Here is a 15,471-nt window from a genome sequence, read left to right as displayed (position 1 = left end):
ACCAGTTTGCAACCAGCAAAGAGACATGTAAATGATGGAAATATAAACTCACTCATATATATATATATGCCGTGCTGGTGGCACATAAAAAGCACCATCCGATCGTGGACGTTGCCAGCTTCCCCTGGCACGTAAAAAGCACCCACTACATTCACGGAGTGGTTGGCGTTAGGAAGGGCATCAAGCTGTAGAAACACTGCCAGATCAGACTGGAGCCTGGTGCAGCCTCCTGGCTTCCCAGATCCCAGTCGAACCATCCAACCCATGCTAGCATGGAAAACGGACGTTAAACGATGATGATGATGATATATATATATATATATTGTTTTTATATCTAAATTGTATATAAAAACAATTTAACATTAAACCAAAGGATTATTTTAGTAAAGTAAATTTTTTTTTTTCATGCAAAAGGTTTGACAGTAACTTCAAATTCAAAGTTTCTGATGATGGCAAGCAAGCCAAAATTTTGAAGTTATTATCAACCATTCCTTTATAAAAATTTATATATATATATAAATACACAAGGTACAACATCATTGTCATTTAACGTCTGCTTTCCATGCTGGCAGGGGTTGGATGGTTTAACTGAAGACTGGCAAGCCAGAAGGTTGCACCAGGCTCCAATATGATCTGGCAAGGTTTGTACAGCTGGATGCCCTTCCTAACGCCAACCACTCCAAGAGTGTAGTGGGTGCTTTTTATGTGCCACTGGCACGAGGGCCAGTCAGGCAGTACTGGCATCGACCATGCTTGAAGGGTGCTTTTTCATGTGCCACCAGCACAGGAGCCAGTCAGGCGGCACTGGCACATCCAAATAAATATAAAATTTGATGCAGATAGCCAATGAGAATTTTCCCAGACAAAAAAAGAAAAATATGAATACTTAAATGAAGTGGTTCTCAACCATTTTTTGCCTAGGGACCCCTTTGTTTCCTATTTTATGCTACTGGACCCCCATAGCCATTCAATGTTTAAAAAACATTTATTATATTTTTATTGAATAGTATTAAGAATTACTCTTTTACTTGTTTCAGTCATTTGACTGTGGCCATGCTGGAGCACCGCCTGTAGTCGAGCAATTTGACCCCAGGACTTATTCTTTGTAAGCCTAGTACTTATTCTATCGGTCTGTTTTGCCGAACCGCTAAGTTACGGGGATGTTAACACACCAGCATCGGTTGTCAAGCGATGTTGGGGGGACAAACACATGTATATACATATACATGACAGGCTTCTTTCAGTTTCCGTCTACCAAATCCACTCACAAGGCTTTGGTCGGCCCGAGGCTATAGAAGAAGACACTTGTCCAAAGTGCCACGCAGTGGGACTGAACCCAGAACTATGTGGTTGGTAAGCAAGCTACTTACCACACAGCCACTCCTGCGCCTATTTGTTTTTTGGTTTTTTTTTTTGAATAGTAGATGTATAACCAATTTTATTGTACCTGAGTTTTAACAATAAAATCTTATATAGACCCCAGTTGAGAACCACTGCTTTACTATGTGTTTGAAATGAATATTTTAAAAGCTGAAACAACAGGAGAAGCACGGATTTCTCTATACCCATCAAATGTGTAGGTTTGTAATTCCTTGTCTTGACACCATGTGATTGTTATAAATCAGTGTCATTCATTTCTGATATTCTGCAAAAACATGTCTGGCTGTGGAGAAATATTTTGCTTGGAAACAGGTAAAGTGTTGATGACAGGAAGGACACCCAACCATAGAAAATTTGCCTCGATAAATGCCATCTGGTTGTTGCAAGCATGATAAAATAGATGTTAAAACAATGATGATATATGTAGGTGTTTTTGTCTTAACATCGTGAAACAAGTGGTGTCCTTTGTTTCCAATCTTCTGTGAAAACTTGTCTGACCATGGAGAAATACAGCGAAGGTTGGTAACAGGAAAGGCATCCTACCATAGAAACTCTGCTTCAATGAAACATGGAAAAGTAGGCATTAACTCTCTTGATACCAACCCGCTTGAGATCACCTCAGCTTCTATGATACAAACTTCATGTTTAAAGTAATCTGAATTAAAACCTTTCGAAATTTCCTGTTGATGTTCCAAACAGCAGGTTTATAATGACAAAGTTACTTCATCGTTTTCAAAGTTAATTGAAACAAAGGCAGCGTATTTCAACAGAAATATGGTATGTGTTAAAGCAACAATAGCGGACATGTAAAAAAGCTACAAATATGAAGCTATGACAGGTAAAAGAGTGGTTTGTTTTTTTTTCGTTTTTTACACAAAATTTAATGAGTTGCTCTAAATACATCCTTAGTTTTAGAATGTGTCCAAGAATCGGAGGCTTGGATGTTTGTTGGAGAATCAGAGGTTTTCATATCTGGAAAAAAAAATATACATATATATATATACAGAATTAATTTTAATAATTGTTTTTGATTTAAGCACAAGGCCAGTCAGTAATTTTGGAAGAATGGAGGTTAGTCAGTTGTGGTTTCAATGGAGATATCATGAGCAAATTACTGGAGTAAATGTAACCGCAAAATAAATCTAACAAATTTACTCTAGCCATAACACAGGAAAACTGAGCCAATACTTTATTGGGAATCATAATATTAAACACTGAGAAATTTCATCTATAACTCCATTGTTCTATTGGCGAGACTTAGAAGAACACAGTAAGGAGAAATAGAAAAACTAAATGTATCTATTAAATATGCCTCAGAAAAATTCCTATGGTTCAACTGGCAGGACTGTGTCACAAATGAGAGGATTCTGAAAAGAGCAATGTCATCTCTATATATATAAATGGCAAAAGTCTGTCTGTGTGTGTGTGCGTGCATGTCCTTTATACAAATCCACAATTTTTCAGTTAGAGGGCTTGCACTTTCTATGGTCAATCAAAACCGTTCGACATTTCCCCAGTCACCCCGCAAAGCCATTAAAAAATCAATAGAAGTGACTTTTTTGTGAATTTTCTATCCAAAACCCACCAATCAAAATGCCTGAAACTTGATGCACCAATTGAATGCCAGCTAGCTGTATGTGATTGGTCGGAGATTTGGACAGTACTTGCGTGTATGTGCGCACACACACAGCTGTATACACAAGCACTAGCACTACAAGACATTGTAGCAGAGCACCAATTGCACCTGGCTGGCCACATTCTCTGATTAACCAATCAATGACACTTGTAAAACAGCCAAGGCTTGGGTATTGCCTGCCAGCAGGCCAAATATCGCTTGGTAGCAGACATTTTGAGATGACCTGAAGATAGTCGACATTATGTGTAAGACAGGCAGCCAACTAAACTCAGAGGAGGAAGCTTGCCCTGCAGCGCAGGACTTGAAACTAAAAGAAAAAAAAATGAGCACTCACAGATCATAATCCAATGTGAACTTAATCTGCTTGTTTGACTGAACTACTAATGATTCCAATTAGGTAGGTATAAAATTCTAAATTTGTAGCCAAGTAAAATAGCATCCTGTAATAAGTTAAGGGCAGATAACTGTACTATTAACAAAATGTAATTTCACAACTGAACTTATTAGGGGAAGGCGGCGAGCTGGCAAAAAAAGTTAGCATGTCGGGCAAAATGCTTAGCGGTATTTCATCTGTCATTACATTCTGAGTTCAAATTCCACCGAGGTCGACTTTGCCTTTCATCCTTTCGGAATCGATAAATAAAGTACCAGTTACGCACTGGTGTCGATGTAATCGACTTAATCCCTTTGTCTGTCCTTGTTGGTCCCCTCTATATTTAGCCCCTTGTAGGCAATAAAGAAATATATTAGGGGTTCTACTGTTTATTAGGAGATTTGAGTTTTAGGTTGGACGTTTTGCTTATATTTCTTGCAGACTCTAGATGAAAAAAATTGAATCCATGACACTTGCAAACTCTCCAAAGTTGGTGAGATTGATACCAGTAATTTAACTTATAAAGTGGTACACATCAACACTTGTAGGAAAGACATGTGCCACAAGGGAAGATTGTAGTGGGACAATGTTCTGGGAAAGAAAGGACTAGACATAGTGGTTAGTACAAGGAAAAAAAGGGTTGGATACAACAGTGACAGGAAGTGGAGAGATGAGACAGGGAAATCTGAAAGATAGAGGTACAAGATTAGCTCTCTTTCATTTTATCTTGTCTCTCTAACCTTCATTATTTTAAAGATTTTGTAAAACAGCAAGTTGGCAGAATTCTCTTATTCACTTACTTGTTTCAATCATTTGACAGCAGCCATGCTAGGGCACTACCTTAAAGGGTTTTAGTGAAAGAAATCGACCCCAGGACTTATTCTTTGTAGGCCTAGTACTTAATTTATTGATCTCTTTTGCCAAACTGCTAAGTTACAGGAACATAAACACACCAGTATCTATTGTCAAGTGATGACAGGGAGACAAACACAAATACACACACACACAATGCATACATATATATATGACAGACTTCTTTCAGTTTCCGTCTACCAAATACACTCACAAGGCCTTGGTCAGCCTAGGGCTATAGTAGAAGACACTTGACCAAGGTGCCATGTAGTAGAACTGAACCCAAAACCATGTGGTTGGGAAGCAAGCTTCTTAACACACACCCATGCTAGCACATCAAACATAATGCTTAGGGGTATTTCTTCCTATTTTCAATGTTCTAAATTTAAATTCCATCCAGGTCAACTTTGTCTTTCATCCTTTCAGAGGCCAGTAAAATATATGCAGTTGACTTGCCTCTCACCTCAAAATTGTTGGCCTTGTGCCAAAATTAGAATTTATGCTAAAGTTTCTGATGATATTTATGAATTATAACACTCCAACTGGTTACATTATTTTAAAGATTTTGAATATGAGTGATATCCATAGTTAAGCTTGTTGAAAGCATAACACTGGAACTTGTGTTTTATTATATTAAAGATTTCAATTATTCTTTGATTTTCTTCTAAACCATTTTGAGATGTAAAATATACAGATATAAAATAAAAACTACAGAACCAAATCTAAAAATAACCCATATGAGCATGTTCCTTAACCATTAAGCATTTAAACCAGCCGTATCCAACCTAAATAGGGTAAAGATCTCCTTCAGTCGTGAATGACCATGGGATTGCACCTAAGAAGTTACCCTCCAAAGCACAAGTCCAGGCAAGGTTGTTTATGGAAGACCAGCAGTCAACCATGCATACCAGCCTCCCCTCTCCACACTACTGATGTTATCCAAGGGAAAGGAAAAGGCCAATACAGCTTGGCATCAGTGACATTGCAACTCATCTCTACAGCTGAGTGAACTGGAGCAATGTGAAATAAAGAATATAACACACAGCCCGGTCCAGGATTCGAACTCACAAGCTCGATGCTCTAACCGCTGAGCCATGCACCTTCACCTGCCCAAATACTCTACCTGTTTTATGTTCAAGACAGACAGATCTGACCTTTCACATATACCCTACAATGTTATTCTAAAAATACATAATTACATCACCGAAATCTTGAAGCTACAAGATAATGATCAATTATAAAAAAATGGAAATAAGTAAGCATTACATTTGACAAAGTAATCTGAATGCTAAAGGGTCAAAGTAGAGAAATCCTGGCAAATCATAGAGAAGAGACCCTACAGGAAAAATGACCCTTTAATAAATAGGGAATTGTTGAGTAAGCTTTGAAATCTCACCTTTTTCTTTGAGTATTAATAAGTTCTGTAAGTTCCTGATATTCTGGATGCAATCCCAGAAAGTAGAGGAATCGAAGATATGTGAATGCAAACCAAAGTTTGAGGTTTTCAATGCTGCAAATGAATTGGTAAAGTAATAAACTTCGTTAATTATTATTACTAATTAAAGATATGTAAATGATAGTCAAAATTTGTGTTTTCCAATGCTATAAATGAAAACGAAGGTGACTGATTGATAAAGTAATATAGTTTGTAATTGTTACTATTATTAGTTGTACTTAGGTTTGCTGCCTTCAGCACAGCTCATTTACTCTTTTACTTGTTTCAGTCATGTGACTGTGGCCATGCTGGAGCACCACCTTTAGTCGAGCAAATCGACCCCAGGACTTATTCTTTGTAAGCCTAGTACTTATTCTATCAGTCTCTTTTGCCGAACTGCTAAGTTACGGGGACGTAAACACACCAGCATCAGTTGTCAAGCGATGTTGGGGGGACAAACACACACACATACACATACATATATATACATATATACAACGGGCTTCTTTCAGTTTCCATCTACCAAATCCACTCACAAGGCTTTGGTCAGCCCGAGGCTATAGTAGAAGACACTTGCCCAAGGTGCCACGCAGTGAGAATGAACCCGGAACCATGTGGTTGGTAAGCAAGCTACTTACCACACAGCCACTAATCCTTTCTACAAGGCCTGAAATTTGAGGGGAGGGGACTAGTCAATTACATCGGCACCAATGTTTTAAGTACCAGTGAAACAATGAAGTTGATGTAATCGACTAGTCCCCTCCCCCAAAATTTCAGGCCTTGTGCCTTTAGTAGAAAGGATTATTATTAGTTATGCTTAAGGCACCAAACTGGCAGAAATGTTAGCATACCAGACAAAATGATTAACAGCATTTCATTTGTCTTTACTTTCTGAGTTCAAATTTCACCAAGGTTGACTTTGCCTTTTATCTTTTTGGAGTCAATGAAATAAGAACCAGTTGACCATTCAAGCCAATGTAATCAACTAGCCCCTTCCCCCAAAATTCCAGGCCTTGTGCCTATAGTAGAAAAGATTATTATTATTGTTATTAAGGCAGTAAGCCAACAGAATCATGAGCGTGCCGAGCAAAATGCTTAGTGGCATTTTGTCCATCTTTACATTGAGTTCAAATGCTGCCAAGGTCAGCTTTGCCTTTCATCCATTCACAATGGATAAAATAAGTACCAGTTGAGCACCGGGGTCAATGTAATCAATTGCTGGCCTTGTGTCAAAATTTGAAATCATTATTATTATTATTATTATTCTATGTTTGACTTTTGCTTTACATTTGTACAAGTTGGCTCCAAGTCTCACCCAGAGACCTCAAGAGACAACAAGTTGGAAGTTCATGTTGGTGTTATGCCTGGGGTGCCATATATTTGGTTTTGTACTTAGTGTTGTACTAGTGAATGTCTAAAAAAACCATACGAAAATTATGTTTGTTTTAAAACTTGAGATTACATAGAAAATATTTTGCGTAGGATATGAGCAGTTCCCATGAGCACTATCTTTTGAATTTCTGCCATTTTTGGGTTTCCTGGTATCTGAGTTAGGTAGCAATCAGCCCCTTTTGCTATCATTCCCAGGGCACCTATGACAACAGATATTGTTTTAGTCTTCAGGTTCCACATTTTGCTGATTTCTATTACAAGATCTTTATATTTGGTCAGTTTTTGGTAGGTCTTGACAGAGGAGATGATGATGACGACGACGGTGGCAGCGACCACCACCACCACCATCATCATCAAGGCAGGGAGATGGTAGAATTAGCAGCATTTTTTCTGGCTTTACAGTCTGTGTTCAAATTCTGCTAAGCTCAGCTTTGCCTTTCATCCTTTCAGGCTTGATAAAATAAGTACCAATGTAATCAACTAACCCCATCTCTCAAAATTTCAGGCCTTGTACCTAGAAAAGATTATTAGCTGTACTTGACTGGAACTGAGCACTTTACCAAATCCTTTCACTCCAGAACTACAATACTTTTGAGATCCCCCAACAGCCTTTACTTTTTTTTTTTCATATCTAACACCTTACCTGCAAACTATTAACCTGGATATTAATTTACCTTAAAAATCTCACCCAAACTTAGATGAATTTTCTTTTAGAAATTAATAATGAACCAAAAAAATTCAATACAATTAGAGTAATTTGAAATCATCATCATCATCGTTTAACGTCCATTTTCCATGCTAGCACAGGTTGGACGGTTCGACCGGGGTCTGGGAAGCCAAGAGGCTGCACCAGGCTCCAGTCTGATCTGGCAGTGTTTCTACAGCTGGATGCCCTTCCTAACGCCAACCACTCCGTGAGTGAAAATATGCTCTGTATTTTCAATATGACAGAAAATCCAAGAAATAAATAAAAATAAATCTAAATTCAAATAAAATTACAAGAGATAGCTGTGAAGACAAAATTTTTCTTTACCTTATAAATAATTCGAACATGAAGAGCTGAAATGTTGATTTGATCTTGGTTAGTAGAGTATGTTCAGTTGTATCACAGATTGCAGACACAGACCTAGAATATGAGAAATAAAACAAACTGATGTATCCATCATCATTTAACGTCCGCTTTCCATGCTGGCATGGGTTAGATAGTTTGACTGGTAAACCAGAGTGCTGTAACAGAGTTTTAATTAAATGTGGATATTAAGAGAAATATAAGTTGATTGGTAACTGTAATTTCAGGTGAATTAAGGAGTAAATTCATGGGTAAGCTGGTATCTATACATATATGTGTGTATGTTTAAGCGTATTTGTGTGTGTTGTGTGTGTGTGTGTGTGTGTGTGTGTGTGTGTGTGTGTGCATGTGTAGCACAGGAATGGCTGTGTGGTAAGAGGTTTGCTTCGCAACCACTTGGTTTCAGGTTCAATCCACAGCTTCAAGTGTCTTCTGCTATAGCCTTAGGCTGACCAGAATGTTGTGAGCGAGTAGATCTGGTAAACAGAATCTAAAAGAAGCCTATATTTCATTCCATAATGGCTACCTCTGATGAGCGCAGGGTTACATAATCAGATTGTTACCTAACACTCTGTTGAACCACGATTGGTAAGATTGGCCATACTGGATATATGATTCTGTACACTCTGATTAATGTGTGTGTGTGTGTGTATAAAATGATGAATGAAAGCATGTATGTATACATGTATGTAAATCTATTTAAGTATGCATGTTTATGTCTATATACATCGAAGTGTTTGTGTGTGAGTGTGTATTTATATATATATATATATATATATATATATATATATATATATACCATGAATACAAAAACCAACAAAAAAGAAAAAACAAATACTCACCTTTGGACCATTATTGTGTATCGGTCAACTTTGTCACCAAGATTTCTTGTAATAGCACGAATAGTATTTAAGTTTCTAAAAGGAAGAACATTATTTAACCAACTTAGTATTTGCTTAGTATGAAGTGGTCCTATACATGATTACTAAAGACAAGAAATTTTAAGAACTCCATAATAAGGTGCAGGTGTGGCTGTGTGGTAAGATGTTTTGCTTCCTAAACCACATGGTTGTGTGTTCAGTCCCATCTTGTGGCACCTTAGACAAGTGTCTTCTACTATAACCCTTGCCAACCAAACCCTTGTGAGAGGATTTGGTAGACAGATACTGAATAGAAGCCTGTCGTATATACACATGTCTTTGTGCCTGTTTTGTCCCTCACCGCTGCTTGACAACCAGTGTGGGTGTGTTCATGTCCCTGTAACTTAGCAGTTCAGCAAAAGGGACTGTTAGAATAAGTACCAGGCTTTAAAAAAAATAAGTGCGAGGGTCCATTTTTTGACAAAAACTCTTCAAGGTGTTACCCCAGCATGGTTGCAGTCTAACGAAGACAGAAACAAGTAAAAGATAAGTAAACAAAGAGAAAAAAGGCTATATACAAGTTAATTTTACTACACTCTTGGAGTGGTTGGCGTTAGAAAGGGCATCCAGCTGTAGAAACCCTGCCAGATCAGATTGGAGTCTAGTGCATCCATCTGCTTTGTCAGATTGTCCAACCCATGCTAGCATGAAAAGTGGACGTTAAACGACGATGACTGAACCCAAAATCATGTGGTCGAAAAGCAATCTCCTTAACCACACAGCCATACCTGCACTTATCATCACCATCATCATCATTTTTTAATGCACTATTTTCTATGCTGGCATATCAATAAAAAAAAAATCAACAAAAATATGAATACAAACAGAAAATAAATTCTTTAGACAAACCTGATGACTAAGATTAAGGTACATGGCATTTCTTTCAAGACTTGCATAATCTCATCAAAATGATGAACAACATTTGTTTTCATTTTATCTATGTCTTCTGGAGTCATCCTGCTTGGAAGGCGCATGGAATTTCTCACAACAGGCCTTTGAACAAGAATCTCACAGAATACAGCATGATCTAAAAAAAAATTACATTGGATTTTATTTTTTTTACTAAGAAATATCAAAGCATCTCATCATGATATAATTATAAATACTATACCATTACAATCCAATAGCATCAGTCACAGCCCAATAATGTGTCTTCGTATACACCTTGTCTATTAAGAGAATTTTCTCCCAAGACTACTTTCATAGAGAAAGGTCTTTTCATGTTCAAGTGTACACAAAGGTGTTAAAAACAATTGTATGCATATATATTTCATTCAACATCGCTTTGTGTGCCTCCAGTTACTTTATTCCACTTTGACTAAGCTTTGGACATACCATCAGATATACTATTTACTGAGCTGTTCTTACAGGTAAACGTTTATTCTCAGAAATATACTCACTTGAGACTCCCAAAAGTCTGGAATACTCTTGCATGCCAGCTTCATCCTTTAACACTATGGCCTTGAAAATCCCACAAAGTGCAAGGCGTTCATTCTCTTTTAACTGATTATAGAGACCATGATCCAGAATTACAAGTTCTCCCTGTCCTTTCTTCCCTTTCCGAACAAACACTGCAAATAAACATTTATGGACCAATGTAAGAAGGTTCAGCTAATTAATAAAAGCCACTAATTACTTATACAGCCAATTAATATTTACAAAATAAAATATTAAGTTTAATAAATACCACAATCTTGTGATCATGAGTGCAACACTCAAACCACTAGGCCATGTGCCCTCACAATAACAATAATAATAATAATAATAATAATAATAATAATAATTCTCAAGTTCTTATGTCTATATTGTATATATTGAGGTGCTATCAAAATGCTCCCAGACTAGTTATGTTTAATAAAAAATAACTTATTTACCTAAGTTTTAACATCATCTTTTTTGAAATAGTCACTTTGCACAGCAATACACCAGCCCCAATGTTCCTGCCACTTTTGGAATCTGGCCTAGACATTGTTTTCTGTGAGTCAAAGACCTTATGTGATTCACTCTTGATCTTGACAACGGTGTTAAAACAGTGACCTTTGAGCTGCATTTTCATCTTCAGGAAGAGATGGCAGTCCGTAGGTGCTAAATTTGTTGAATAGGGTAGATGTGGAAGCAATACCATGTTGATTTTGGTGAGAAACTCACAAGTGAGGAGAGCTTGGTAACAGGCATTGTCATCATGAAAAATCCAATTCTTTGCACTCCACTGATCCGGCAGCTTTTACCTAATGTCCTCCTTCAAACACTTCAAAATATCACAGTAGAACTCTTGATTGACAGTCTGGCCCTGGGGGACAAATTCTCGAGGCACAATACCGCAGATATTGTAAAAAAACGATTAGCATGCTTTTGAATGAGCTGCGGCTCTGTCATGCCTTATTCAGTCATGGAGATGAAGGGCTATTCCATTGTGACAACTGCTGCTTTGTCTTTGAAGCATGTAAATTTCAAATTGGCTCTTTCTTCCAATTACCTGTCCATGACAAAATTGCAGACTAGGGCATACATGTGATCACAAAAACACAAATTTCATAACTTGTGAAGTAAACACTGCAATGTCACTCAGTACACTGCCTTATGAAGGTCACAGCTAGCTCTCACTGTGCACACAACCATGTGCTGCCATCTGTTGACATGTTACAGAACTATTCCAGGAACATTTTGGTATCACCTGGTAAAGGATCTTGTGTGTCTACTTCCAAATGATATTTGAACAGAGATCATCATCATCATCGTTTAACGTCTGCTTTCCATGCTAGCATGGGTTGGACGATTTGACTGAGGACTGGCGAAGTAGATGGCTGCACCAGGTTCCAATCTTGATCTGGCAGAGTTTCTACAGCTGGATGCCCTTCCTAACGCCAACCACTCCAAGAGTGTAGTGGGTGCTTTTACGTGCTACCGGCACGGGGGCCAGTCAGGCAGTACTGGCAACAACAAACTTAAGTGTGCTATTGTAATATATTAGTACCACTAGCATAGCTGGGCAGCAAAGCAGCCTGCCCCAGGCAGCACTTTTAAAGGGGCAACACTTTTGGGTCGGCTGTAGGCAATATGTTTTTGCATGATCTGGGGCCAGCAAATGGAAGGACCACTCCAGGCGGCACATACTCTAGCTATGCTAGTGATTAGTACTAGACTACCATGTGCATATAAGGGGGTTATATTCAGCTGCATCTACTGCAAAACATGTCAAGTATTTACTTACGTTATCCATCCAAGCAGACCAAGCAGCATTTGAACATAGATTAAAATGATGAAGCTAAAAACTTTAAGACATATACTCTAGTTTTCTTGTTCTCTACTGCTGTAATTTTAAAAGCCATTCAAACTACAAGAATTGTTCACATTAATACTAGTTTCTTCAAAGTGATTAATAATTCACTGAGGGAATGTTTTATTAAGTCAATGGTGGTGGTGGTGGTGGTAGTGGGGATGGGGGTGATGGCGACGAGTGCTGGTGCTGGTGATGATAACAGCAGTGGTAGTGGTGGTGGTGGTGATGATGATGATGGTGGTGGTGGTGATGGTGGTGGTTGTGGTGATGGTGGTGGTGGTGGTGGTGGTGGTGGTGGTGATGATGATGATGACAGACAGACAGACATAAATTCCTAGTTCACACTTACCATTTCCTGGATGAGGATCCCCGTGCACAAAACCACTGCGGAATATCTGGTCGGAGAAGCAGTTAATGAGCTTTCGATTGATCTGAAATTTTATTAACAGGTAATTAAACATGCAGTGGGATGCTGTGACAATTGTCATTTCAAATATCTAAACACATAATTCAGATTAAAGATTAAAGTGCATTTTATCATCATCATTATCCTTTAACATCCATCTTCTATGTTGGCAAGGGCTAGGAGGTTCAACAGGATCTGATAAACCCAGAGTACTGCAGTGAGCTCAAGTATCAGCTTTAACATGGTTTCTGTGGCAGGATGCACTTCCTAATTCCAGCTACATTACAGAGTGTACTGGGTGCCTTTTCCATGAAACAAGCACTGATGAGGTTACCAAAACTCTTCGACTGAGTTTGGGTGCAGGATTGAGAGAGGTGGCTTTGTGTTGGGTGTTGAGAGACTAAAGTAGTAACAGGGGGACACATATACATACATATGTGTGTGTTAGAGGGAGAGAGAGAGGGGCTTGTTTCAGTTTCTGTCTACCAGATCCACGCACAATGCTTTGGCCAGCCTGGAACTGTAGTAGAAGGCATACAGTAAGGCTAAACCCAAAACCAAATGGTTGGGAAGCAAAGTTTCTTAACCACACAGCCATACCTGCACCTATAAGCACCTCACTCTCCTCATGCATATATATATATATATATATAAATATGTGTGTGTGTGTGTATGTATATATATATACATATATATATATATATATATGTGTGTGTGTGTGTATGTATATATATATATATATATATATATATATATATTATATATATATATATGTCTGTGTGTGTGTGTGTATATATATATATATATAAAGCTGAAGTTGTCTCTGTGTGTGTGTGGCAGGTTTGGTAACCTTCAACTAACACTATCTCCTCCAGGACCCTGTACCGCAAGTTGACCAAATTTGAGAGTATGATAGAAGGTTTGCTCTTCATTCTGTAGAAGAAAAAATTCAAATCAGACCATGTTAAAACCAAAAATTATTTACATCAAAAAGGTGCTTTTTATCTATGAAAGCCCCTATTTTTTGCGATTTTTTCGCTGCTGTGTCGCCATTTTTCGGTGTATTTCAACCAGAAAAATGTTCACTTAAAGAGAATAACAAGCTACATAATGCAAAATTTTTACTTTTCAAAAATTCCAATTCTAAAGGGTCAAAAAAGAAAACAAACCCAAGCAACGCCGGGCTATACTGCTAGTATATATATATGCATCTTATATCAGAAACAGCTGTAAACTGATGGAAACATTTACATAACTCCTGTTCTATTGTCAATCATTGATATATATATATATAATATATATATATATACAGAAAAATAATCAAACTAAAAATAACAATAAAATTACGTACATCCTTTGGTGAAAGTCCCATTTCCTGTATTCCTTCAATATCAGTTATCTTACATCCATCAATGAACTCTGTAGTTAGAACTCTCTAGATAGAGGAGGAGAAAACAACAAAATTAGATTGTACTGCTTAATCCTTTCACTCTGAACTTAAATTTCATGGTTATTTTTTGGTTTTTTCAGTAATTATGTTAAATATCTAGAAAAGAATAGAACTGGTCTTTTCTGCAAGTCACACTGTCTCCAATAAGCTTCAAATATCTCAACAGAAAATAGTTTCAAAACAACATTCCACAACAAAAGATAAATTGGTATATAAAACTGCTGTTGTTAAGGGTCATGCAATTTAGAATAGATCCTGGCTTTAAGGGTATCACGAAACGCCTGGTTGGAGGCCCAACCTTCCAAGTTCTTTTACAGAATTTAGAAAAACTGAAGGATTGCTGTAATAAGTTGTGAATCTGAGAGGGGAATATGTTGAGTAAAATCAGAATTAACTGTTCCTCCTGTATTTTTTTAAACCCAAAGCCAGGAACTTTTCAGCACTCCCACATATCTGGTTTCTGCAGTAGAAGGATTAAAAACCGATTCTTTTGATGCATGTATGTGTGTGGTTGTGTGTGTGTGCATGTGTGCACATTACACATGTTTGTGTCTCCTTGTCATGACATCATGCAATAGTTGTAAATGTGCATCACCATACTATAAACAATATCGCTCATTTCCCCTCTCTAAACTATAAGAAAACTATTGCTTAGGTTGTTTTATTAATCATAGAATTATGAAGAACACCTTTTTTCCGACGTCTGGCAGCTGACTTGGCAGACACCCATAAAATTATTAACCATCGTACAAACAATAACTCTGAGCACCTTTTCAAACTCCACCTGTCTAACACCTGTGGACATGTTTACAAAGTCAGAAAACAGCACAGCTCCCATGACTTTCGGAAACATTTTTTCACGCTAAGAATTGCTGAAGCATGGAACAAACTGCCGGCATCAGTTGTTAGTTGTCGGAGCACTGCATCCTTCAAAACTTCCATGCTTCCTGAGATTCGCCAACACTACACCTGATTTTCTCCCCTCCATACACATGCAAGCATGTATCTGACTCATACACTGTTCGCTTTCCAGACATTTGTACATTACTGCATACACTTTATATGCACTTTTGACAAGTTGTGGTGCACCTGAGCACTGTATACAATAATTACATATTATATTACATTATATTTCGAAAATCCATGGTGAACCAGAGCCACTAGCTTAGAATGAATAATTCTAATATTTAGCAGACTATTACAATAACAAAAAAAACAAAAAAAAAGTTAAAATCATCATCATTATCATTTTAATGTTCTCTTTTCCATACTTGCATG

At 37.6% G+C, this 15,471-nt stretch overlaps 1 protein-coding gene and 1 long non-coding RNA gene across 2 annotated transcripts in view; one reads left to right on the top strand and one right to left on the bottom strand.

Moving 5' to 3' along the window:
* The first annotated feature begins 2,076 nt into the window (after positions 1-2,076).
* LOC118765196 lies at positions 2,077-14,673 on the top strand. Its single transcript, XR_005001061.1, has 3 exons — positions 2,077-2,161; positions 13,317-13,320; positions 14,663-14,673. It is a non-coding gene; the product is annotated as an uncharacterized LOC118765196 (long non-coding RNA).
* The window catches only part of LOC115216634 (uncharacterized aarF domain-containing protein kinase 5), a 32,360-nt gene continuing 19,119 nt past the window's right edge, over positions 2,231-15,471 (bottom strand). Inside the window, exons 7-14 of the mRNA XM_029786118.2 lie at positions 14,095-14,178; positions 12,687-12,768; positions 10,458-10,628; positions 9,907-10,084; positions 8,980-9,054; positions 8,102-8,194; positions 5,638-5,751; positions 2,231-2,352 (exon numbers count right to left, since the gene is read on the bottom strand). Of these exons, the coding sequence (XP_029641978.1) occupies positions 2,337-2,352; positions 5,638-5,751; positions 8,102-8,194; positions 8,980-9,054; positions 9,907-10,084; positions 10,458-10,628; positions 12,687-12,768; positions 14,095-14,178 (813 nt within the window). The 3' untranslated portion in view covers positions 2,231-2,336. The remainder of the gene's footprint in view (positions 2,353-5,637; positions 5,752-8,101; positions 8,195-8,979; positions 9,055-9,906; positions 10,085-10,457; positions 10,629-12,686; positions 12,769-14,094; positions 14,179-15,471) is intronic.

Source organism: Octopus sinensis, linkage group LG10 (assembly GCF_006345805.1).
Source record: "Octopus sinensis linkage group LG10, ASM634580v1, whole genome shotgun sequence".
In the NCBI taxonomy this organism is placed as follows: Eukaryota; Metazoa; Mollusca; class Cephalopoda; order Octopoda; family Octopodidae; genus Octopus; species Octopus sinensis.
The sequence above is the reverse complement of the archived record's forward strand: the minus strand, read 5'-3'. Positions and strand labels throughout refer to the sequence as shown.